Source organism: Trichophyton benhamiae, assembly GCF_000151125.1.
Source record: "Trichophyton benhamiae CBS 112371 chromosome Unknown contig01989.5, whole genome shotgun sequence".
Classification (NCBI taxonomy): domain Eukaryota; kingdom Fungi; phylum Ascomycota; class Eurotiomycetes; order Onygenales; family Arthrodermataceae; genus Trichophyton; species Trichophyton benhamiae.
Genome location: NW_003315112.1, coordinates 181778 through 207373, shown reverse-complemented (window position 1 = coordinate 207373; position 25596 = coordinate 181778). Strand labels below are relative to the sequence as shown.

Here is a 25596-nt window from a genome sequence, read left to right as displayed (position 1 = left end):
GAACCGACGGCGCTTGAGATACATAGCAGCAGACGCAGGATGTCTTGAGAGACGTGGTAGTTAATGAGCTGCGGCCCGAAGTTAGAAATGGAAAACCCAATCAAGGAGTAATCCAATGGCTGTGGCTTTTGTAAAGTCACACCAAGGATGACCACGCCCACGACTACGATGATGTAGCCAAGTAGACCGGCAAGACGGGCTTCTAGTTTCTCTGCGTCTACTGTCGTCAGCAGCCGTGGTCTGGCGACGCTCCCGGTTCATGGCTCAGTCGCTGCCCGGGCCAGCCAACCGCTCGTCCAGCAGCACGCCAACTAACGGCCCCAGGAAGAAGAGCCCATGAGCAATCCTCCAATGCCAAAATAGATAGCGGAAATACCGGGAGATGTGATCGCAAAAGTGACGCCGTATTCTACGATGGGACCAGATATGGAGGTTGCATGAAAAGCACAAGCTCCATGAGAGATCATGTGCTTGGCCAGGAAGAATCCTTGGGAGGCGCATAAGTTCGAAGACCCGTGTGCTGTCCTCTGGGTAGGTAATTATGAGGTGTAGCAGTTGACGATGACAACTAGCCGCCGAGTCCACTGCCGTCCGAGTTGGTAAACAAGAGAGCCACCAGTGACACTTCCTAGGGTTGCTCCGATAAGGTAGGTTGCTGTCTGAGGAGAAAGCTTGAAACTGTGCTGCCATCTCATGATGTTTAGGAATAGGGAGAGTGCTTGTGAATCCGTGACCGGCATCACAGAAGCCGCATTGCAGTAGTTACTCCGTAGGATGAGATATATCCGAAGCCATGGCCCGGTTCTGTGGATTTCAGGTGTCAGTCCTTCGTCGACCAATAAATATTGTCCGTTGTTGGATGTCTTAACTTGTTGGCCCCATTTTTCGAGATAGCTGGCCCTTTCTATGAAACCTTTAACCGCCCCGATCTTCAACATCTAACACTTTGCATGAGGTTATGCATAAACTTCCTTCCTTAGCTTGGATTTTTATCTCCCAGAACAAAGGTAGTCTGCTAGTTACCTGACAACCATCCTTTGTGCCTAAAAAAGAAATTAGTCCGGGCGCTAAACCTTGCCAAATTCTAGTATTCTTACTATTCTGTTAGTCCGCATATCTGCTTGATGTTGGATACCCACAGGCAAGTGTTGTCTGTCCAGAATACTTTGAACTTGGCAGGATTGAATGGCTCTGGCATGCCCAAAACGGTGTTTCACCTGCCGCCGGCATGGACCAAGCGGGTTTCCATCGAACAAAGAATTTTCTAATCCATTTCCTTCATGCTGGCAACTGGGGCAGCCTGTCCAATCACTCCTATCGTGTAGTTAGCCGCCAGCAATATGACCCGGAGTTCTGGAGACTCAATCCCTGCATAGCGTATTTGACATCCAAGAATAGCTGGCTCAAGTCCAAGTCCATACCGGTAACTTCAAGCTATGATCATTATCCATCTGCCCTTTGATTTCGCCCCTCCCCCTTGCGAAAATAACATGGACGAAGTCTTAATTCTACACTTTGTGTTGTGGTTGAAACTGAACTCTCAGGTACGGCGGAATTAGGTAGGTAAGTTTCGGGTTCGGTTCGGCCCGGTAATTTTTGAACCGGAGAAACTATTATCCTGCTTGTTACCCAAACCTCTCGTGCTGGACGTCAAGACGAAACATACAAATGGCATGGAAGACTTAACCTATAACGCGTGTTATCGCCTTGCTTTTTCTACTTTCTACTAGATACGATGCCTACGGTATCTACAGGCCGTTTTCCTATTAGGGGCGGTAGATATAGAGTGAAAGATACCCACTTCGGCGATACGCCAGAGTCAAGACTGGGATGCAACTAGGCTGAGGAGGCACAGCAACAGCCTGGAAGACGCTATGGCATTGAAGGAGATTACCATGCATATAGCCTTGTTATTCCCCTGCCTGAGGCTGCTTAATGCATAAATGTCTGCCTAACCGCCGACATTACGGGGCTTAACCAACATGATGAACCGGGGGACTCGGCCTGTGATATCCCTCATGTCGTCTTAGCGCTTGCTTGCTAGAAGCTCCTACCCACTAATTTCAATGACAGGCTTATTCGAGCCTCATGTGCCCGGCAGATGAGGCTTAGATGCAGTTTTATATGGGTGGGCGCTTAAGGAAGTGATTGGTGGTGTACCCCTCTTTCCTCTCACCAGGGGTGACTGCTGCCTGGTGGACAACACACTCGCTGAGCTTTGATTCCTGTCTCTGAGATAGTGCACTTTCCGCGCCCTCATGCCCAAGTTGACTGCTCAAGGTACACTTGATATTCAATCTCTATACCATTAGGCAACAAGAAACCGGCTATAAATACTCCACCAAATCCCCCTCTGGGAGAACTATCATTCCACAAAACACACAAGAATCTGAGACTCGCCCTACTACCAAACACTTCACTATCAATCACTCTGATACCACTCCCTCTACTATCAACATTCATTCCCAACGCCTTTTTCTTTGCTACCCCTGCCCTCTTTTGGTTGATTTCTTTAATACAACCACAAAAAATGGCCACCACGCTTCTTGAATATCTTACCCAGCCTAATCCAGCAGTTGAAAACTCCCGCTCTCTGCAGGGCCTACCATCGAAATGTGAACCAAAAGAAGAAATCCATCTTGAGGATTGGAAGCACTTTACCTACTCAACTCTGATGTCTTGCTACGGCCACATTTTGACTACTTCGATTCACGGTCCATTGCCCGAAATCTCTCCTCCCGTGAGAAATATCGAGCTCAGAATATTCGATGAAGACTCCCTTGATCACCTCTTAACTCGCACGGTCGTTCCTCCTGTTAACGAGAGTCTCAGGATGGCCTGGAGGGGATATTACTCAGATTACCCTGGACTGGCTATTGATATGACCCGAGGGGGCCGAGCAAGAGCCTTTCAGAATGACATTCCCGTACCTGGTGTGCCGACTGAGACACGATCTCGAGATTCCAGTGACCAGACGCCAGTATTCCCTGACTGGGCTGGCATACAAGCAGCTTCAGGCCAAGCGCCATACCTTAACCGATGCCCAGGCGATTCAAAGCTGTCATCAAAATGGCAATCCAACGCAGATACGGACAAGGCATTTTACAAATGGCCTTATGCTCAACTTATCAAATACTGTGGGGAAACTTGGAATACCAGATATGGGTATATAATTACCGACAAAGAGCTTGTTGTTCTACGCATCTCAAGGGCAATGATTCCGTCAGGAATTGCTAATAAGAGGTCCCCACGCAATGTTGCTTCTCAGCTCTCTCGCACAACGGGACAGGACAGTCCGCTCTTTGTATCGTCTAGCCCCCCAAGCATCCGGTCCTCCCCTGCGCGCCAGGGCCATCTGCGAAACATTTCAGCTTCTTCCGCCGCTAGTGCTATGTCAATAGACCGATCCTCAAGCCGGCCTCGACAATCTTCTATCGCTGCTAGCTTCTCTTCACTATCCATGAGTGAGGCGAGCGAACACGCTCCTGGTAGCGAAAGAATGTCTAGCAGTGATCACATGCCCAGTAGTCAGTCATATAGAGATGACGGTCGAGGTGGGGAGTACAGGCCTATCGAGATGAAGAGTATTCCCTGGGATAATTCAGGCAAGGGAAAATTAACGGTCAAGCTTGCCCTGTGGTGGATCCATATGATGGCAGCTGCACCTGGATGTGATACTACCATTGGGCCCGAATATCCACCCATCGATTCTTGGGTGCCTCATCCTCAAGAAGGGGGCTACCGTCATACCACAACTGGGTTGTTTTCTAAGAAACTTCCAAAAAATGCTAAAGAAATATCACCTCGTCGAGCAGCTCGAGGCATAGTGACACCACCACGTCAACGACAGCCTTCAGGCTCGCCACCTGCAGGACATCTATCTTCTCCTAACCAACAATCTCCCCAACATCCTACTAAAGAAGAAATTACTGGGATGTGCTGGATACCAGAGCGGTCTCGGTGGCAGTATCGAACAAGACATGGTTCTGTGGGTCTCATACGTCACGGAGTTCCAATCCGGAGTAGTGACGGAAGTTATTATTACATACAACGGACGCGCGAAGGAGGTTCACAATGGGTACGAGCAGAATCCGAAGATGAGGAGGATGAAGAGGAAGAAGAAGATGAAGACGATGACAATAATGAAAATGAATTTAGCAGGGGTCTGCCCCCGGCGTCTAACAGGTATCGGAGGTATTGAGACCATCATGAGCCTGGGTTTCCGCTATTTGTGTTTGTTTTGGTTTGTTTGTCTCACTATATTTGCCTTTCTGTCTCTGTTGTAGGCGCTCTTGGTCCTTTTCAAAGTTAGCCATTGTTCTCAGCTAAAATGACTCTAGTTATGGGACAGATATATATATTTCTACTCACCTTTTCAATCAACATTCGTAAATTGTTGGCCTCTTCATACATTCCGTGCTTTTCAGCCCACAGAATGCCCCTTAAAATGTTCTCTTTAAGAACTTCATTTAGCGAACCACTAACCACTTCACCATCCCTTACACATTCCACCCATTCACTGGCTTCCTTATCAAACGACTTGAAGTATTTCCGACGCTTTTCATTTGACCATAGAACCCGTGGGTACGGATATGTTGTGACACGCCCAAGATCAACAAGAAACGAGCCACGATAGTTTCTAGGCTGAGTGTCGTCAGGGAATAGAAGTGCTTTACGGGCAATCTTCATTTTTCGCCGGATCTCTGGGACATCATCGAGTGTCATTGGGTTTGGGATATAGTCTTTGACGATCGCCCATGGGGTATGATGACTGAGACACTTGGGCCGCTGTTTGCTGCCAGACAGTTTCATCCAGCCATGGCACTTAACAGCCCAGGTGCCGTTTTGACCAAGGCTATCCAGCCTAGCAAATGCTCTAGCTTCATTCGCTATAGGGCTAACATAGTGTGTTTCTCGTTCCTTGAGACGGCGCTTAATTGATAGGGGAGCATCGAATCTCCATTGTTTGAACTTCAAGAGCTACGAGTAAGAATCAAGCCAGGTTAAGGAAGGAGGGGCATATAATACTTACCACCTTCAGAGCATATTCACGGCCTTCTATCTTGACTAAATAGACGTCACCTTCCGTTCCTCCTCCTAGGAATTGTATATAGCGGATTGGCTTTTCATGGTGGACAAAACGACGCAGCTGGGGATGAGATGTCGATTTTCGAGTCGGATCATCCATGGGGAGGTCCGAAAGCCAGCGGCCTATCATCGAATCATCCATAAACGACGACATCCTGGCTATTTAATTGTATATCACATCAACAACTCGCCCTGCACGGTATATGTGATGTGCTCTGGAGTGCTCTGGACTGCTGCCTGTCTTGTTGCTTGGAAAATAAGATTAAGCTTCGAATTGGAACCTGTCCGGGCGGTCTGGGCTCCACTCGGATAAACTGAGCTCCCGGCTTGGCACAACCCAAAACCAATAACAAGCCATTTGCTTACATAATGAAGATTAAGTAATAGATCTAAACCGTATTCGGAAGTCTATAAACAACGTCGAAATAAAAAAAGCTGGACAAAAACAAGCAACTTTCGAATATAAAGCCAGCAGAACTCTCTATATACGCTGCTATATTAATATTAATAAATAGCCATGGCTCGTCGGTGGAAGTTGTAATGGATTTTCGTCAATTGGACTCTTTTGCCGCCCGTAGGTAACTATATGTTGTGATGCTCCCCGCAGGCCAAGTCAAGCTACAACCAAGCTGGGTTACTCCTGAACACATCCACGAATAACAACAAAAGTGGCTATTATTTCATGCTGATTTTCGAGCTCTGATAAAGTAGGGAAGAAGCTTGCCAAAGAACCAGTGCAGCAGTCGAGTGCTAATGTACGTTTTTGCAGGGAGAAGCCGTGTCCAGTGAATGCCTTTGTTTGCGCTTTATGCACGGCAAGCCGCCGACATCTCGACCTGGCCCTCCAACCACAGCCTCCCATCACAGAGAACAACCCTGCCGCCGCTTAAATTTTAGGTCCAGCTGCACATCTTCCTAGACATCTTTTGCCTGTTGAAGACATTAACCTACAAATCAGCCTCCCCACATATAACTCTTTGCAGAGAGTCGCGCTCTTCTGCAGAAAACAGCCGCCTCGCTCGCTGGATGAGCCCCAATGCAGCCCCGAGCTGAAATGATAGCGAGCCTAGATCAGAGAGAGAGCTTTGCGTCTGGAGCAGGGGGAGATGGCAAATTACAGCAGCACCGGTTCCAGCACCAGCACCAGTAGCGACGCCAGCAATTCTCTCGGCCTCAAGAGCAAAATATCGTCAACAACCCAAGCCTCGTTGAAGATAACTCCTGCAAATTCCCCTGTCCTCAAACCAGCTTCGAACTCAAGAAACCAGTACAAATCAACAAGTTATCTCACCACACTTTCCCTCCAAACCGTTATCGGCACAACCACATCAAGCTCGAACGGCTTTTCATATCACGAACCCTCTCGTTCTTTTGCCCTCTGCGCAGGCTCTGCTGCCGTTCTCGCTGAGCTAGATGAAGACCTGTCCGTCTCTCAGCGTTTCTTTCGAGCACGACCAACAGCCACCAGTGTCAACCCCGTCCTTTCATTCTATAATCCTCCGGGTCCACCAACCACTCCAGAATCACGACTTAGACCACCGCAGGCCTCGCTACGGTTGTCCACATCGGTTAACTCGCCTATATTTTCCAATTCTCCAAATGCAGCAGAGTGGGCGGAGAGCATTGCGTCGAAATCATGGACATCGCGGGAGAGGATAAAGGCTGTTACCAGTGTTTCCATCAGTCCCAATGGCAGGTTTCTAGCTGCCGGAGAGGTACGATTATGCCATTCTATATTACTCGCGGGTACAAATGCTAATATCGGCTGCTCACGTAGACGGGATATAATCCTCGTATCCTCTTGTTTTCCACAGCCAAGGATTCTTCTGCAGACGTCCCCCTCTCAATAATCACGGAACACACCTTCGGCGTTCGAAGCCTTGCTTTCAGTCCTAACTCTCAATTCTTGGCCAGTTTAGGTGATATTAATGACGGGTTTCTTTATATATGGCAGATTAACCTTCGAAATGGCTCTGCGAAACTTCACTCAACGAATAAATGTACATCGTTTGTTCGAGATATGTGTTGGATGGGGAATAATCTGATCACGTATGTCCCCAATTCCCACTGGCAAATCCAGACATAAAGCTAACGATACAGTGTTGGCATACGGCACGTAAAAGTTTGGAGACTCGGAGATGCCGGTAGACCGTGCTCCCCGTCAAAGCAGCGACCTAATGTCGATTCTCCCTCTATATCTAGCAGCCCACTACCGGTGGCCTTGTCGGGGAGAAACTGCCTCTTGGGAAATTTGCACCAAAGTACATTCACGTGTGTCTCTAGCATTTCCGACACCGAAGCAGTTATTTGCTCTGATTCAGGGGTTGTTTGCTTCCTGGATGACTCTAATAATCAGCAAAAGCTTCAATATGTTAAAAGATTTGATATCGGTGTTTCATCCGTTGTTGTTGATAGCAACTCTGGTTTCATTTGGTTCGGTGGTCGTAGCAGGCAGCTGGAGAAGTGTTCGATTGACGAGATGAGATCCTCTCCAATGATTTCGCCAACTTCGGCAAACATTGATACCCAACCGTGCCCGACACCAAAAAAGGCTTCCATTGTTTCCATGGGTATAATTGATACACATATGATTACAGTTGACTCATCCCGGACCCTTCGCATATGCCCTCTGGACCCATTGAGTAAGGACAACATTGAGAGTGTGGCAGATGTCTCCGTATCTGCGCACCGGGATTCAGTATTGGGTATTAGCACGGTTGAGACCCCTAATAGCAAATCGTCGGACTTTTTTACCTGGTCATGTGGTGGGACAGTCAGATTTTGGAATGTTAATGGAACTTGCTGCGACACATATAAAGTGGACTTGGAGCAGATTTCAGACGAGGATGAGGATGCCAACGAACTAAAGGTTTTACGTGCCACAGGTGGTATAAAAATGTTCGTTTCTGGAGATAGATATGGGGTAGTCAGGTAAGTCCAGCTAGCTATCGAGCTATTGACTTCCACTCATTGACTAATCTAAAATAATAGGACGATTAATGGGGAAACGTGGAAGTGTCAGAACGAAGTTAGAGCTCATGGAGCTGAAGTAACAGATATTGCGATCTACTCAGACCCTGACACTACTTTAATCGCGAGCTGTGGGCGCGATAGAATGGTCCAGTTATTCAAAAGTAAAGACTATTCAATTGAGGTAATACAAACCATGGATGAACATGTTGGTGCAGTTGGGCAGCTACTATTCACCAAAGACGGGAAAAGGCTACTATCTTCTTCGGCAGACAGGACAGTTATTATTCGCGAAAGAATGACCCGAGAGGATGACAGTGGCTCTACGGTTGCGTTCCTTCTCTCAAAAGTCATAACACTGAAGGCGTCACCAGTTTCGATAGTGACCCCCCCTGGTGATCCAGACACGCTTATATTATCCACGATAGATCGGCTGATACAGAGATACCACATACCATCTAGCCGTCAGGTACATTCTTTTCGTGTTCTTGACCCTGAAAGCGGTGATACTGCTGTCATGAGCTCTCTCATTCTTGAAAAGGACTACCCCGAATATGGCCCACGACTTCTGATTGGCGTATCAACAACCGATAAATCCATCAGGGTATATGACTCGGAGAAGGATACCCTCCTTACCCGAGAGTTTGGCCATACTGAAGGAGTCAGTGACGTTGTCCTTCTTGAAAGCAATGAGCCAAACTCTACAGGCGCAATCAAAAGGACCCTCATTAGCACCGGCCTGGATGGGGTAATTATGGTTTGGAATCTCTCTACCCAACAGCAATATTTGCAAGAAAGTCCGCACCTTCTTCCCCACCCTGAAGAGGAGACTCCAACAAAGGAACTTACGGCAGCTAAACCCCCGCTCCGCCGTATCCTTTCAAAGACGGAATTGGCTGGTTTCCAAAAGTCCGATAATGTTCTGACAACACCAACCCCGGTGCGTGACTCTCCTCCGCGTATCCGCAAGAAGACGTCCAGATATACGCTAGGAGGTGGTTTAAAAAACGGCGTCAATGGTGTATCAACAGTATCTACACCGCCTCTTCCTCCTCGCCGATCTCCCACTGCCCCATATTCCGATAGCAGAAACCAGGCCAACCGCTCTCCATCACCACCCAGCCCCCGGCACATGTCCAAAACAGTAGCCAACAAAACAAGCAGTGGAAGCCTCCGTGCCAATGGCAGCGTACGACGGCCATCGATGCTCGAAGTTCGCACTCGCACCTCTAGTAAACCGAACTGGAATTCATCTCCTAATAGCAACTCGCCTAGTGAATTTGGAAGCCTTAACATGTCCACCGAGCAAGTCTGCCGTACGCTCCGTGCGTATCGCAAAAAGCTTAACGTCTCATCTGATAAATTTAACCTTCAGGGAGCCAGTGAACTCGAGCGAGAACTCGATCTAACTGTCCGCTCGTTGGGTGACAAAATGAAGAAGACCCAACTAAACGGGACGAAAAGTGACTCCCACTCCAATGGAAACACGCCAACCGCCTGCAGAAACAAAGATCTTTCGCCACTAGCTTCAAAGCAAGGCCGAACAGCCCGTCGGATACCCTCAACGCCTAATCTAAGCCAAGCGCGGAAGTGCAAAGGACATCGAACGAACTCACTAGATGCAGATGGAGAAGGATAGTCTATATGACAGCTTCTCATGATTTAAAGGCTAATTATATTGCCTACTTCTTTCCGTTGTTACGATGCTCTGGCTACCTCGCTTCTACACACCTATCTCATGTTCTTCCCTCCCACCCTTTCTTATATGTTCTTCCTTCTATTTATTATGTTTGGCATAGCCAGTTATTCCTCCTTGCGTCAATATGTGTGCGGGTTGTTGGTCTGCATAATACGGTTTGGACGGGGTCCTCCACTTTTGATCAAGCCAGTTCATTTACTGTCTTCAAACTTGTCTCCTCCCCTTTCTCTCTTCTATGATACCAGAGTCATTTATTTGACATTCTATTCTATTCAATTTCTTGGCCCGCATTACTACATGATATTTAGTTTCATTTTTTTTTACTTTCTTGTTTTATTGAGAACCCGGGTAAGCGCATTATACACCCCCTGCTTTCATTTGTTTAGGGATTTCCTATTTTGTCTTTTACAAATCAACATTCTTGAGTACACATAAGGCCCATCCGCATGTTTTCTTTTGCTTTACATCTCAGAAATGACTGTTTATAATAATAACTAGTAGACTCAAGTCAATCTAGAAATTCTAGTGACTGTAAGTCATCCCAATAATGCCCCATATGCAGCACACATTCTTGAGGAGAGGCTGTCTGTATCCCATCCATTGAACTCGATGTTCTGAACTAGATTAACAGCCTCATTGTACCACTCGCGACTCAAGTTGTTCTTCATGTCTCTGTAAAGTATTAACGACTGATTATACACCGCAACGGGTAGCCATTGCATTTCCCAACAAAGCTCCTTCGTTATCTCCGGTGATATTTGAGGCCTTTGGTTTGTTGCTATGTGTACTAGCTTTTGTGCTTCACTAGCAATGAATTTGGTACTTTTTTCGTCACATTTAAGTCCAAATTGATAGAGACAGCGAAGCCAACGGAACTGATTCAACACGTCACATGGAGTTTCAGACGCCAGCTTCAACGCAGTAGCTCGCTACGTATGTCATTAGTATTGCAATAACAGTTAGAATCTTTAGACTTGCCTGGAAAGCTTTATAGAGAGCTGGGGTAGTTAATCCCGAAGACATAATCCGGTCTGCAAGGATGCAAAGCAGTTGTGGATCTGAGCCTGCATCGCAATTACTCAGGATTGTGCAAATACCATCTTCGTTCTCCGGATTCAAATTAATTGCACGATGGAAATAAAGTGCCACCAGAGAACGAACAACATCAGAAAACTTCGCCCATCTTTCTGGAGTAATATCTTGACCATGAGTTGTGAGATAATCTTGGCACCGTCGCAGATACATTCTTGCACTGGTAAAGTATAGGTCCTAAGATCTCGTGTCAGTCCTAATATGTAATAATGAATGATAAAGTGAATTGGCTCACCCTTGAAATGTGATTCTCAGTGAGATATGCTATATCTAAGTGTGCTAAGGTTGCCATGCTGTGGCACCAAAAAATACGCTGATTGATGCTGGATACCGTATCAGCGTCCAGCCCTCTGGGAAACAGGCCGAGGATCTGAATGCAGTGTCAGTACGAAAATAGTCGAGGCAAATATAGGGATTTTATGCAACTCAAACCTTTATGCAACAGTCAATAAGTCTAACCGAAGACTTTACGTCCCACAGTGCATAATTCCTAATTACTAAAGTATAACCATTTGAAGAAAACCATTCCAGGTATTGAATTTTCTCTTGTTGTGGTCTTGTGTCTAGGCAAATACTGGTAGAAACTAATAGACGACCTAAAGTTAGAATGATATATCTCCCCGGATTTCCATGGAGCCAGGTATATGAAAACTTCTTACATTTCTCAAAGAGCTGGCAAATCTCTTCAACAGTCTCAGCCCTAGGTGTCAGCTGTTGGCTTGCCGAGAATTCTTTGGCCATAATACGGATGCAGCACCTTTTAAGAGTCAAAATCGAGGTCAGAAAATCAAGGCGAGATAGAACAGTATAAACCTTACTTGAGAAGAGGAACTGTGTGATATCCTGCCCGATCGTTGATGAGTAGCTCCCTGAAAATGGGGCCAAGAATAGAGATTTTGTTGCAAGATTCGGCATAGGCAATGCAAGCATACATGACACTAAAGTCTGCGCTCCCGTAGAGCATATCTAATACACTCTTCCTTACTATTATATACTCGAAGGTTAGGAGATACCACATCGATCCGAGAGACAATTACATACCGGTATCTAGCTTTTCATGCTTTAATGCTAACTGGTATGACAGGAACTGGGAATTAACGGATAATCCCTTGAAGCTTGCGAGCTTATTAAAACGAGAAGGGGTAATATTTTCTGAACAAGATGCGTAAAAAAGCAGCTTCCTGCAATGAAAAGGTCAGACGAGTTCCAGGAGTCTGGCAGCATTGGTGTCCAGATCACGAGCATATAAATCTTTGATTTTGGACATTCACTTCTTCTGATATAGGGATAGTACTCTACCTTTGGATTATATCTTTGTCGCCTTCTTCCAGAACCTGGTGCTGGGCAAGTTCACACCAATCATATGCGAAGTTGACGTTCCCTGCGTTGGAACAGGTATTCGCTTTGGAAAGGAACATCTAAATCAAGTCAGCCCGAAGATTATCCATATCCGTATCATATCATATAGCCTTTACCACCCGTGCAGCCTGAGAAGTTTCAAATCCAAGCCTGACTATTTTCTGTTTTGCACCGCACAGTGACTCGAATAGCAACGAGGACTGCTTTAAGCCTTCAGGCATATCTACATCAGCTGTACATAGCCGTAGGAAGACTAGCACCAGTGTTTCTATAAGTGCAACTTCACTTTCAAACTGTTGAAGCTTGCCCGATATCAGCTGCTGGAAGATGTGATATGCTAAACCTGGACTGTATATTGTCAGTCATATGACCAGTTTTTAGGGTTAAATGAGGTTTGTATACCACTGGAGCCAAAATTGGTGAATGCAACAAAGTATGCTTCATAAGGTTAGGTATATTTTTAGTCAAAGACCTCGAATAATTAGATGCTCGGTGATTACCTGCTCAGGTGGGATTGGACAAGTCCTGATTCGATCAGTAACTGAAGATCTATCTCTCACGTTAGTACTCGGCTATTGTAGTACTGTGATAGGTTTCCCTAGATCATACAGTGACTACATCGCGCGCCCCCATTCTCTACATGTGGAATTAGAGCAAGGGAAACCTCAAATCCCACAAACATAGTACTAGGTTCAGAACCATAATTCTATTGAGGATTAGTATGGTGTCAATCAATAGGGATCTAACACATACCTCTTCTAGCTTACTATATAATCTCTGGACAGGTTCTATGAATAGAGTTGAATTTTTCTGTAATTCTAGGTACGCTATGACTAGAAGCAGCACGTAAGATTGGAGACCGAATTGATACAGAATAACTAATCACGTACTAAGTTCGTGTAGGAGAGCTTGTCGAATAGACTCGAACTGTTCATATGTTTCTTGCTCCGCACTCTGTGCAAAGACAAAGTCGTGACAACATTGTAACCATTCAATAGCTGCCGGATCACCTTCCCTTTTCTTCGCTATTCCGATACGGAAGAGTATGTCTGCAGCCTTTGTCTTCCACTCAAGACTCTGGACAGCAAACGGAATAGGTTGCTGGGCTATTCCAAGCCCCTTTAATCTATCTTTCCATGTCTGGTTGTAATCAAAGTTAGATTTGGTAGATTTGATTCTATTTCTCTCACGAAGCTTACCAGTATAGACAGTTGGAACGAGCATTCTGCAGCTAGTTCACGGGCTTCTGAGGATTCCTCTTTGGAAATCCCAGAATTATGCCGGTCCAGCCTTTCTAAAACCTTCTTGGCAAGATCTGAATAGCCCATACCTATTCCTCTAGTGTCAGTATTGTTCAGCTTCCTCATGTGGTCAATACTAACCAATCATCCTGTCTGTGGTCTGCAGCCCCGCCTTGTACAGACGGTTGTACTCTGGCCGCCTATGTCAACGAAAGCAATACCTTGCAGTATCCACCGTACACCACTCACCAGAACCATCACTTTCCTCGTCCATACCCCATTCGACGAGTAAGAATGCAAGAAACATCACTAAATGAGCCGTGTTAACAACTATACGACAAGGGGAAAGTGGTAACAATATATAACTAACATTTGCCCAGGATTTTCATGGTTTCAACCCGAGAGATGTTCTGCGGTTTAGCTAACTCTTTGACGCATTCATTCCACGTTTCCGTACCGAGGTCATCAAGCGTTCTCCGTTTTGGGGAGGCGAGTTGTGTAGAATCGAATGAGAATGACAGGGACAGATATTCATCCAAATCGTTTACGGATGTCAACGCGGTAGGCTTTCCGGGTTTGTTCAGTACTTTATGAAGAGGGGAAAGCATGCGGGACACCAGCACTGTCTGGTGGTTAGATATGGCACGTAAATATCTGTAGTCTGAGAAATTACCCACGCTGAAGCCACTCGTCTATAACGAAAACCATCCTGGGTATTTTGAAGCCTTCCTCTCGGATGAAGAGCTAGATAGCTTAGGTTGTTAGTCCATGAGCGGTGATGTTGCTGGACGTTGCGTTCAAGTCAACAGTTGACGTTGATTTTAACGTCCAGATGAGGCAGTCGTCCGTGCACACTTCCTAATCAGGAAATATCAACACAGCGTCATATAAAACACAACAAAAAACGCAGCAACAGACATATGGTGTGAGCTTTGTCAGATTGATGGGCTTATCTACACTCTAGTACTGAGAACCACCTTTCATGTCAGCGACGAACAGAAGCAAAAAATAAAGGGAAGGGGAAATGTTGCCATCGTATCGTCTTTGATGCTTCGAAATAGAGCGCCGACAGTTGCACTATCAACCGGTGAAAGATAAGAAACAAATCAAAACCAAAAGCCCTTGGCCGCGATCTCTCAGCATACAGGTATATGCATACACGAACTCCATGAGACTTAAAACAGGAGGGAAAAGCAATCCATTCGCGGAACACGAACAGCAAAGGGTATTGAATAATATTTACACAAAATAGAAAGCGGGGTAACATAGATAGTTGCAACGTCGAGAAGTTCGTACTATCGATGGACATCTATGCGTTTTGTAGGGAGGAAGTTCCCTACTATCAAGGAAGGACTGTGGAGGGGCTGGTTAGCTAAAGGTCGATCAACGTGAGGCTAGAGAAAACAGTACTTACATGTTATGGTTATCTCGGCGGATGGTAAAGGAAAAACAGCAGGGAATGTTCTTCTTTGGACTGTTCGGGTCAGGGCTCTTAAGCGTACAGCTTGTAAGCATCGCCTTTTGCGAACTGTCGAACGCAATGGCACCGAATTTCTCCCAGTAGCTAACGAGTTGATCTTCAACCACTATTTCATGAATAGCAAGTTTACCCTGATCGTCGTTAGAGATGCCGCATTGGATCAAAGCAGGTTAGCCAAAACTTACATCTCTCAATGAGTCCATGGGTACATCTATCAGCTGGGCCATCTCCTGATTTCCTCTGAATATCTGTCCTGTTCTTCGCCATAGACAGGCCGGTATGGCCATACTTGCAAAGACACGGTCGTACTCCATCAAACTTCGCTCAAACCACATCTCAACTAGGACTAGTTCGATATCGGTAAGAGCATGCATACGCTCTCTGAATGCAGGACGGAATTTATCTAGCTGACGAAGAATTTTTTGCCGGGAGCTAGGCTGTAGGTGCTCTTCCATGTACTTGTTTAGCCGAGCATAACCGTTTACATAGTTAAACGGCTTGAGTAGGCCGGCATCGTATTTTGCCTTAAGAAGTTTATTCATACGTTCTTCTGGAGGGTCAGTGCCGGAAGGGTCAGCTGCAGTCATGTAATACGTCTCCTTGGCCTTGTCATTTCCAACAGTGCTGTTGGGCCGTTGTATAGAGCCTCCTTGGGATGCCTGTGACGGGTTGATAAACTGCGACGGTGATATTGTGGAAGATTGTTGTTGTTGTGGGTATCCTTCATTATTCCGTGAAAGATTCGTGGCCATGGAATTTAGGAGAGACATGTCGGAGTAGAGACCCCGTGCCTCGTCATTGGGGAACATTGATCCGTCGTCTAGGAGACTGGTGCTGAGAAAGTCGTTGAGCAGGTTATACTCGTTGGTGAATTCGGGGGCGTTGAACATGTAAGATGGGTGGAAGGAATGGATATCTTGAAACTGGCTGTTTTGCCCACCAAGCCGCCATTCGTTGTTATAACCCATTACTATGCGAGAAGTCAGTTTATACTACGTGACAGCATATGTATGGTTCGCTCGATCTATCTTACAGCCTTGTTGGCCAATATCGATATTCGGACCGGAAGCGGCTATGTCCTGCGGCCGAGCGCTCTGGGAGGAAGAAGTCAAGGCAGGCGGTTGCATAGAAAGCCCTGTATCGGGTAGTATTGGGTCGTCTAGGGTGTCACGTCCATCAATAGTCTGCGACATGCCTTTACCCTCAAAATCATTGTTCGCAGTTGTACTCTCGTCAGCTACAGAGGTGGCAGCAGCTGTGCCTTCTGTGTCGTTCTTCACGCGTTTGGTAGGTTCACGAGGTTTGTCATGACACAGATGACCAATGTTGCGTTTTATACAGCGGCTACATGGTCGTCCCTAGAAGAAGCAGAGAAACGATCTTCCGGTCAGCAAAGGCAGCTCGCCACAGAAAGCTCAACGCGTCATGGGATTGGACAAAAAGTCTCTGAAATGATGGAGGTAGAGATGGTCGTACCGAATCGCAAGTCATATGCTGTTCAACGTCATCACCGAAGATGGTGATCTATGGTTAGCCAAATCTTCTTATCCTGTACAGCCAAATCCAGCATGCAAAACAGATTGCCTATAGCGAGGGCCCCCTGAGCCCTGGGGAATGGAAGGGAGACAACATGGTAGGTGGGATAAAGTGTGGGAAGCGATAAGAAAAAAAAAAAAAAAAATAAGTCAAGAAAGTACGATGATGAAAGGAGATCTTGGAAGCTCACCGATCGACGGCAGTAGACGCATGCTATAGAGCGAATGAGTGGTCAGCGGTTTTACTTCCGATGCGCGCCATGGAACAAAAAAGCAAGCAGATAAAGAAAAGAAATGAAGAAATTAAGAAAAAGAAAAGAAAAAGAAGGGCAGCGGCAGCGGCATTAGGAGAATAGACGTTGAATAAAATATATAAAACGATCAAGGAGAGGGAGAGGGGAAGGGAAGGGAAAAAGAGAAGAAGGTTGAGCCCTGCAGGCCTGGTTTGCAATGTGGAACCCGTATAAAAGTATAGAAATTCCATCACCGGCCGGTCGAAAAAAATAGCAGACGGGGGAGGGAGAAGCAATGACGAGGGAAGATGCAGGTTCTCGCATGTAACCTGCTGGGTGTTGCGGCTTCTTGAGCTTCTGTTACTCACCGTGGTTGACCTTCCGTCTCTTTTTGGGGCTGGAACCCGTAGGCGGCGCCCTATCTGCAGCTTCTGCAGCCGGTTGAGCATCCCCAGTGCTCATCACGCCTATCGTAGGCTTGGCCGACTTCGCGGTGTCCTGGTCCTTCTCAGCTGAAGCAGCAGGCGCAGCAGACGCAGTTGGCTCTGTGGCACCATTGCTATGCTTCCCTTCTTCCAGCGCGCCCGTCGCGGTCTCGGCAGCCTCACCACCCATTGCATCGAGTGCCCAATCGTCTGGGATGGGCTTTCGGTCAGTTCTCCGGCAGAGAGCAGAGGGTAAGACGGCTACGCAGCCAGAAAAGAGGGTTTCGGTCGTCGGGTCGGTTTTTCACTTCACGGTTGTCAGCGTTCCACACGGGCCTGGGCAACGATGGCCTGTCCCATCAGGTACCACTGCAGCAGCGCTCGACGGGGGTGTGTTTTTCTTCGTGTAGGCAGGGCAGGGCAAGCCAGAAGAACCAAAGCAAAGCAAAAGAAAAGGTAGCGAAACGAGCAACGACCCGAACGAAGCACGGGCGGGATGGCGGAACGGCGGAACAGCGGGAACGCCCAGAAGTGGACAGACAGCCTCGATGGAGCAGCGTGCAGGCGTCCGTCCAGTGCTGATTCGGGCTGTACGTTATATTATGTGTGCGCTGGCGGGAAGGGGTCTGGGATGGCTGGGTTTTTGCTGCGTTGTCCGTCCGGTCTGCGAGTTTCAAATTCTGGGTTTGTCGGCGAACAAAAAGGCCATCGCACCAAACAGGCGTCCTCCTCCAATAGATCCCTTAACTGACGCGCGCTCGAGATTGGTAAACATGGATGGAGCTTCTGGGCGCATGGAGTCTCGCAGTGTCGAAGGGACCTTCGCAGGCGTTGGGAGTTGAGAGGTGGAAGAGAAGAAGAAGCCGAAGAAAGTCAGGAAAAAGAAAAAAAGGGGGACGCCACTCTGGCTGCGCTCGCTCGCAAGGGCGCCGACGGCTTTAGTACGTTAACAGCGCCAGAGGACGCCCGGCCATGGGAGAGCGCAGTAACCATTAGTTATTATTATTATGCTGGACATCGGGCGTGACGACGGGCAAGAGGTCGATGCTGCACAGGTTGATGATTCATTTCTTACGGCGTCCTGGCGCGTCGAAAATCCCTTCACATGCAGCAGTTGGGCGCAGTGCCGAGCGATGATACAATTCAATAGTTGATGTCCTGCAGCTACTTGGCAGCGCATAAGATGGCTTGTTAGGATTATCCTAGATGCTTGCCTGGACTGGAGGAGGGAGGAGGGTCGGTGGTCTCTGTTTCTGACTCCCACTTGCTTGGGTGGTTTGATATATCTGGGGTTGGTGGCGGCCGTTTCGATGGCGAGCCGCCAACGTTGAGCTGGAGACGGCCAGCCCTCTTGCAGTGCTACTCAAGGCCTGGAACTGCGCAGAGGAACTGCCAGGCGAAGCTTCCAGACCTGGAGGGGCGCAGACTCCATCCGGAGACGCTGCATAAACCTCCGCAGTGCTCCGTGTATGTATATGGAAGTATACCGAAGCTGACATCTCAGACCCTTGCCCAGAATTAATCCGCCCCAGAGTACCTTGCTCGTGCAGGGACGAGGCCTTCTTCCGTCTGTCCTCTTTGCCAAGTTCATCGATCTTAGTAAATAATTGATCCTGCTGATTTTTGCATGATTCCTCCCTTTCACCACATTTTGACGTAATTCCTTCAGCCGAGTGGGAGCATGTCGAGTGCCGCCTTCGCCCGGGAGATTGCATGACCGATCCCTCGTACCTGAGCTGCGTTGCCCTGCATGGATTCAAGATGGTTGCGAAGCTGTTTGATCGCGGGAAGGAGGGCTGGGTCCGTGTCGATCTAATCAACGTACATGTCAGCAATGTCACCCATCATACGGGCAGCCGGCATTCTAGGACATACTTCACTAAAAAGACTCTCCTCACTCTTGACCTCGAGCTTGAACTCTGCGCTGACTGCTTCCTCCACGCTCGATTCGTCAAGTTGCTTGAGAACGGGGTGAACCTAAAAGGTCAATATATCAGCCAGCGCATTTGTAGACAGCAGGGAACAATTAGGCGCACGAACATTCTTATTCAACCTCTTCCTCTCAGCCTCTGCTGCTTTGGCATTGCGCTCTAGTTCCTCCAGCTTCAGCTTGTCCTTTGCCAGCTCGGCTTCTTCCCGCTTAATCTCAGCTTGTAGCAGCCGAATAGAACTCGTAGCCGCCGCCAATTGGCTCTCCAGCGCTCTCTATATCGTCCCAGCCCAAGTCAGCTTTCATCAAGTACCCATCAATGACCCAAAAGCTCGTCGATTATAACATACACTCTCTCCCAGCGCACCCTCGTAATCAAAGCTACCATCTCTTGTACCCGCTGGGAATGGCATCTTCGGTAATCGTTTGCCCAGGTTCTTGCGCACCGTTGCGAGTGCCGACTGGGCCTCAACGCGCTTCTTCTCGTCTCGATTGCGCGTGATGACCGGCAGCTCGACCGATTGAAAGAGCAGTTTTACCTTCTCCTGCGTAGAGTCCGGTAGCGTCGTCCATTTCGACTTTATAGTCTCCTCGTTGATGTGTCGTATCCGCGGCTTCAGGGTAAACGGAGCATTGTTAGGCTTGCTGCGTTTGGTGTTTGCTGGAGGGGACGCAGGCTCGTGGGAATCGGCCTGTCTTCGCTTCGGCGGCATCTTGGGGCCTGATATGGGCCTGTCCTGTATGGTATTCTGACTCTCCTCTCTCTCCCTTGCTCGAGCGAGTTGTAGCTTGCACGTCGTCCGTCTGTTCGGCCAGCTGAAGCTCGTCGTTTCATGCTTATCGCGATGTCCCGATAAGGTAAACAGTGACTAATCACAGGATTATATGGATCAGGTGACTTTTCATTGCCCCAAAAATCGCCAACTCTACTATATCGTAAACTTCGCTTAGTCAGCCTCCATTTCCTCCAGCTAAAAGAATCCATCGCAAGGACTTTCATTGCTATAAACGACACTCAATCCTCCATAGCGGACTTCAACCACTCGGAAAAGTCAAGATCATGCCATGCTGCTCCTACCATCATGCATATATCCGTGGCCATGCCTGCAAGGAAGCTCGATAGCACGGTAAAGAAAACCGCGGTAGCCCCTCAGGATCTCACCAAAGATACGCCTAGCGATAGGTAGCCCGAGGCATCATACATTTATTAGGGTTAGAATCTTGGTGGCAGGAGAATACAGCTGTAAACACAGTTCACAATGGCCGTAGCTGTTTCTTTTTCCTTAGCTGCCTGCAACTTTGGTCTCATGTCAGGCACCGTATGCAGATCAGCCGAGATGCATACGAGCCAGCTCACTGCAGAAGCAAAAGCAACGTTGATGCCGCTATTTCTTTGAATTTGGATAGAGCCCCCCAAGAATAACAGTAAGTGGCAGGGAAGCTCAAAAATATTGATTTCGATCTATAGTACAATGGCCGCTGGTACCTCTATCCAATTGGGAGGATGGGGAAAGCCCCTCGCAAATCTCACCTACAGTTATCCAACCCTATAGCCTTCCATCTGAGTCTATGAACAGCAACGCCCTAAGCCAGGCTGCCCTCTCTTCTTCATTCTTAGCTTCACGGTCCAGAAATTTGTCGATTCCTTCGAATAGCTGTCTTATTGAAAGGTCATAGTCTGCTGTTTCAACTCTACCATCCCAATGTTTAAATGCACCAGTGTCTTTGATAAACTCATTCATAAGCTCGACACCATGCGCCCAGAGCTCCACGTCTCGTTCTTGCTGCTCCACGTCGGTAGCAGAGAAATCCAAAGGGCAGGGAATGCTAGGTTTACCATCTGCGGCCACACCAACTATCGTAGGCCATGAGTTCCTAATTTCCCTTAATAAACTGTTAAGGCATGGTTCGCAGTCCGTCAACATCAATCCTGGTAGGACGCTAACTTGTTGACGAGGCGTACTATGTCCCTGAATAGCCTGGAAAGTCGTTGGATTTGATCGCACTGTTAAAGCTAGGTATAGGTTGTGTAGCGTTTGGGAATGATAGAGCGCCTTCGCTTCAACCTGTTCTTCAGCAGACATACTGTCAAAATTCGGAGGCAAACTAACCCTCCCGAGTTCCTTGGGGGTCGGGCCATTATAGTCCAAGAAAGCCGGGCGGGTGACTTGCATGAAAAGTGGACAAGCACTGGCTGATTGCCAGTCGATGATACCAACTATTCGACTGGGATCTTCCGGATCAACGAAGATATTTCGGGAGTGTAAGTCCCCATGCCACAAGACAGATTCATGCACGGCTTTATTCTCTGGTAAAACGTATTTTAAGACCTTCAGGTAGTTGTTCAGTGCCGATATCTTTTTACCTGCAGTGGGCTGATACTGCCTAGGCCCGTAGAAGAGGCCTTCTGGGAAGAGAGGGTATTTCAAGCCGGCGTTTACACATGCAATTTCTCTGTTAGCAATGGCTTCCAGGTACGCGGTGATATCAGGCCCTATTCTCAACTATTTAGCATTTGAACAGTCGATACTTTAAGCATGCAGATATGTCATACATGGTCCACGATCGATGTCAAGCCCCCCTTTGCCAAAGTCAAAGAAAGAACGGTGATTGGTGGGTCCAATCTCAAACTCTGGGCTATACACATCATTGCCACTCCCATCGACATAGAGCGGTGAGTTTCTTTCTGGCGTAGGGAGATCTTCCTTGTAATACAAGGCTCCTATTTTCGTGAACTTTGTCGACGCGAGAATCCTTTCAAATTCAACCACTTGTTGCAAAATGCTAGCTTTCTGCTTTCCTTTCATAGTGGTCCATACATCACGAAGAACCACACCAGGTTGTTTCTCCATGATTATATATTCAGCCCCAACAGGGTTATCAGGCCTGGAGTTCCAGGCATGAACCTTCGGAACTGGAAAATGGAGGACTTTCCTCAACTATGCAAGTCAGTATAGTTTAAATATATGAAGTCGTAGGAATTAGACCAAAGGTGCCACCATACAAATTCTACAGTTGCAACTTCACTAGCGGTTATGAAACGTGGTCTTCCTGCGTTAGGATTCGGTAATTTTGCAACAACTTCACGTCCGTCATTCATCGTCAGGTAAAACACCTTGTTATTCTGGCCTTCAGAAACTTTCACAATTGTGGTGCATGATTCAGATCCAATCGCACCAGCAGCAATTCTAAGCAATTCCGATATATTAAATTTCAAGTGGCGTGCCTTGAGCTGCTGGCTTTCTCCCCAGAGCCATCGGCCGGAGGTAAACTGATACAGTGTCTCCAAGTCATAACTAGAGGCTATTTGCATGAGGTCAGTAAATAAAATTCAACCAAGGAGATGTATTCAAACATCTAGGAAGGTGTTTACCCTGCTCTGTATTATAAGAAGTGGAACCATATTGTCGAGCTCCAGCCGGACGTGAGGAGATAACGGGTGCTTTCGAAAAGTCATAAACTCGGGCTCTGAAGGGAGCTTTCATCCTATATTCCAAACCTAGACCTATCTCCCCGACAGTCAGGCGTTAGAAAACCAGTTCAAGCACTATTCGATTGATATTCAGGACTTGAATTGACGGTCGTCAATGATTAGAGGCTGATTTATTCTGAGTTAGCCAATCAAAGCTTGTTTGCACTTGAGTTGTGAATTGAAAAGTGGGTCCCTTTCTAGTTAAGTTTCCCGCGTATAATCTAATCAGATGATCTTATCAATCTTTAGTGGTGGGTGTTGGGAGGCACAAGGTCCCGTAATTCAGACAGCTCTATACATTAGTAGTCTATGGGCTAGGAGGGCTTATTCAGTTCGCATACACCATACTCTTTTTATCAGTCATGAGTTATGCTCTCCATGTACGTAATCTACTACCAAGGCGTACCTGCCTTCCGTTTATATATAAACGTCCGAAATTATGCATTGTCAGACCGTAGTGTTTATTCCATCAACCACGCAGTAAGGGCCGCAAGCCCTTCTTGGACCCCCTGACTTCAGTCTAATGGAATAGAAGTACGCACCCCGTCTCACATAAGTGTGAAGACAGCATCTTATAAATAAACCAAAGGCTTAGTAATGATTAGTCCGCCCCCCGCAGTTCGACGGCGGCTATGCACTCACAGGGGAGTACGCTAGGCAGTTAACAAAAACTGGATGTAGAAGTACTTACTTTGAGGTTGCCCATGTTTATTTATTGCATTGTCCAGGTGAGAGGGTAATCTAGAAATATCCACTAACTTGGATGGATCCCTGAAGAATACCTCAGTTGCCGGGATCAACATGGCTCATTTATGATTATCAACCACCTCGCTGAGAACCTTCCATTATCCTGATTATTGCTGATCAATGGCAGGAGGTATCCCGGTATCTATTTTATGTGGGTAGCCAGGCCATCTAGTTATCCACGGTGAGTAAAACCGCTTGTTCGATCATTTTGCGTTAGCCATGTATCTTCTACTTTTTGGCCGCGGAAGTACTTCCTATCGACCTGTGTATTTTATGCTGCAGCGCCTGTTGGCATAAGTCATGAAGATTCTGCTAGCCTCGTGGCGGCGAAAGTAACCAGGGGGCATATATCTATCACAAATATTGCATGTTGCATAACTATATCCTTGTGGTGCCTGGCCCCGAACTGCGGACAGTCACGCTAAGCCTCTTGCTGCTATATAATGTAGGAACAGCCTACTGCCGGTGTAATAGTCAGCAAAGTACATCGGAGATTGAGAAGAAGGCGGGGAATGAAGTTCAACGAGAACGCCATGAGTTCCTTGCCGCTGCCCTTACATGGCTGATTGTGGTATATAACTGCGACGTAAATCCCCTCAATCTGGATGGCTGGCCTCCTATCACACATCAGCCACTCAAGAATAAGTTTTATAGATCATTGCAACCTCCAGAATACAATGAAAATATCTTTCACTGTCCTGCTGCTCTCAGCAGTGTCCCTCTTCACCGTCGCCAGCGCAGTTACTCCATGGAAATTCTACCGCAGTATTAGTTCCACGGAATATGCCAACACTTTGCACACAATGACAGACACCGGCTTTCGCCTGACGTATATCTCGGCTTATGCCAACTCAGATGGGGAAGCTAGATATAACGTTATCTTCGAGAAGCCCGAGTATACACCAGCATGGCGCACCAATTACGGTTATAACGTTAATGAATTCAACAAGACCTTTGAAGAATTGAAGACTCAAGGCTTCCGACCTGTGCTAGTGGAAGGGTATAGCTTTGGCGGCGAGCGTCACTACGCCAGTATATGGGAGAACAACACTGAAGCCACCGAATGGGCTGAGCGCAGAAACATGTCTGGGGATGAATTCACGACCTGGTTCAAGGGACTGATGAAAAATGGGTTTCGACTTCGACATCTTAGCGGGTACGAGTTCAACGATCAGCAACAGTTTGCTGGCGTGTTTGAAAAAAGGGACAGTGTGCCGTGGAAGGCATATGCTGGCCTGACGGCTGCCGAGTTCAAGATCAAGTTCAACGCGGCTAAAAGGGATGGATATTATCCCGTGCAGATTAGCCCGTATACGGCATGCGGCAAAGTCTGGTTTGCGGGTATTTTCGAAAAGATGGATAACAACAAGGATAAGCCTATTGCTCTATTTGGGCTGAGCCCATTTCAGTACCAGATGAGAGCTGCTGAGTGGGCAATAAAGGGGTATAGGCCAACCATGGTAGACGGATATCTGGACAGAGGAGAGAAGTTCACCGCCATCTTCAACAAGGCCTAGACTGGTATTTGGGGTGATTATAAGGACTTATGCATGCGCTTATGATATTTATTGCTATGTTAGTTAAACCGTCGAATTGTTATTGTTGCTTCAGCATAGATCATGATTCCCTTAACCATCTCACCGGTAGAGCTCAAATATTGGGATAGCACTCATCCTGCAGTAAGAATCCTGTATTTCTTCATGTCCAACTCTGAAGGACAATTCACGTAACCCAATGAGGCTTAAAGTGAGGGATTAAATCTAATCTTATCAATCTTATCAATTCCATTTGACCCCTGATGACAGGGAGTATTTTTCTTACCAGTAGTACGACCTGTCTAGGTCCTAGAATCATGGCTGGATAGCCCAGTATCCCTTTCGAAGGCCACCCGATTGTCTATGCCACCATTCGCCTCCCCCCCCCCCGGACCCCAAGGCTCCTGCTTAAAGGCGGGGTACTGATATGCGTGGCATGTGTTCAGAATAGTTGACACTTAGCCTCCAGCCTCCCCTGAGCTTCAGGGAACTCATTTCTGTAACCAGTTAGTATAATTGAAGATCCGGTAATGATGATCCAGCAGCTTTTTGTCTATAGCGTTGTATAACGGGGTTTGCCCCAAAGCAGTCACCCAACCCAAGGTACCCAAGTCAGGCGGGGTATACTTTCAATATATGGTGCAGACACCTGGCCTGACGTAACTACCCAGGAATGCTCAATATCTCAGCTTGATGACATTCGCGTTATCGGGAAGATCGTCCCGAGCCATGCAATTCGCATCTATAACCATGCGTTATGTACCGTGGAAAGTGTGCAACCAACCCCACG

The 25596-nt window shown here is 47.2% G+C and overlaps 9 protein-coding genes across 9 annotated transcripts; 3 read left to right on the top strand and 6 right to left on the bottom strand.

Annotated features, from left to right (window-relative positions):
• Positions 1-539: 539 nt before the first annotated feature.
• ARB_04781 (uncharacterized protein) lies at positions 540-938 on the bottom strand (the record flags this gene model as incomplete). The annotated part of the gene is made up of 1 exon (XM_003016446.1): positions 540-938. One exon carries the CDS (start codon positions 936-938, stop codon positions 540-542), a length of 399 nt encoding a protein of 132 aa, XP_003016492.1.
• Positions 939-2258: 1320 nt separating this feature from the next.
• Positions 2259-4201, top strand: ARB_04780 (uncharacterized protein; the record flags this gene model as incomplete). The annotated part of the gene is made up of 2 exons (XM_003016445.1): positions 2259-2280; positions 2313-4201. 2 exons carry the CDS (start codon positions 2259-2261, stop codon positions 4199-4201), a joined length of 1911 nt encoding a protein of 636 aa, XP_003016491.1.
• Positions 4202-4308: 107 nt separating this feature from the next.
• Positions 4309-5242, bottom strand: ARB_04779 (uncharacterized protein; the record flags this gene model as incomplete). Its single annotated transcript, XM_003016444.1, has 2 exons — positions 4309-4980; positions 5033-5242. 2 exons carry the CDS (start codon positions 5240-5242, stop codon positions 4309-4311), a joined length of 882 nt encoding a protein of 293 aa, XP_003016490.1.
• Positions 5243-6194: 952 nt separating this feature from the next.
• On the top strand, positions 6195-9697 carry ARB_04778 (WD repeat protein; the record flags this gene model as incomplete). Its single annotated transcript, XM_003016443.1, has 4 exons — positions 6195-6803; positions 6866-7137; positions 7291-8019; positions 8203-9697. 4 exons carry the CDS (start codon positions 6195-6197, stop codon positions 9695-9697), a joined length of 3105 nt encoding a protein of 1034 aa, XP_003016489.1.
• Positions 9698-13090: 3393 nt separating this feature from the next.
• ARB_04777 (uncharacterized protein) lies at positions 13091-14057 on the bottom strand (the record flags this gene model as incomplete). The annotated part of the gene is made up of 4 exons (XM_003016442.1): positions 13091-13348; positions 13408-13538; positions 13699-13758; positions 13820-14057. 4 exons carry the CDS (start codon positions 14055-14057, stop codon positions 13091-13093), a joined length of 687 nt encoding a protein of 228 aa, XP_003016488.1.
• An 802-nt stretch (positions 14058-14859) lies between these two features.
• ARB_04776 (uncharacterized protein) lies at positions 14860-17312 on the bottom strand (the record flags this gene model as incomplete). Its single annotated transcript, XM_003016441.1, has 6 exons — positions 14860-15060; positions 15115-15899; positions 15963-16273; positions 16441-16678; positions 16711-16896; positions 17066-17312. The coding sequence occupies 6 exons, from the start codon at positions 17310-17312 to the stop codon at positions 14860-14862; spliced, it is 1968 nt and encodes a 655-aa protein (XP_003016487.1).
• A 1012-nt stretch (positions 17313-18324) lies between these two features.
• On the bottom strand, positions 18325-19765 carry ARB_04775 (uncharacterized protein; the record flags this gene model as incomplete). The annotated part of the gene is made up of 4 exons (XM_003016440.1): positions 18325-18895; positions 18948-19099; positions 19163-19327; positions 19403-19765. 4 exons carry the CDS (start codon positions 19763-19765, stop codon positions 18325-18327), a joined length of 1251 nt encoding a protein of 416 aa, XP_003016486.1.
• Positions 19766-20599: 834 nt separating this feature from the next.
• On the bottom strand, positions 20600-22365 carry ARB_04774 (uncharacterized protein; the record flags this gene model as incomplete). Its single annotated transcript, XM_003016439.1, has 3 exons — positions 20600-21546; positions 21607-21991; positions 22057-22365. The coding sequence occupies 3 exons, from the start codon at positions 22363-22365 to the stop codon at positions 20600-20602; spliced, it is 1641 nt and encodes a 546-aa protein (XP_003016485.1).
• A 1583-nt stretch (positions 22366-23948) lies between these two features.
• On the top strand, positions 23949-24788 carry ARB_04773 (uncharacterized protein; the record flags this gene model as incomplete). The annotated part of the gene is made up of 1 exon (XM_003016438.1): positions 23949-24788. One exon carries the CDS (start codon positions 23949-23951, stop codon positions 24786-24788), a length of 840 nt encoding a protein of 279 aa, XP_003016484.1.
• Positions 24789-25596: the final 808 nt, after the last annotated feature.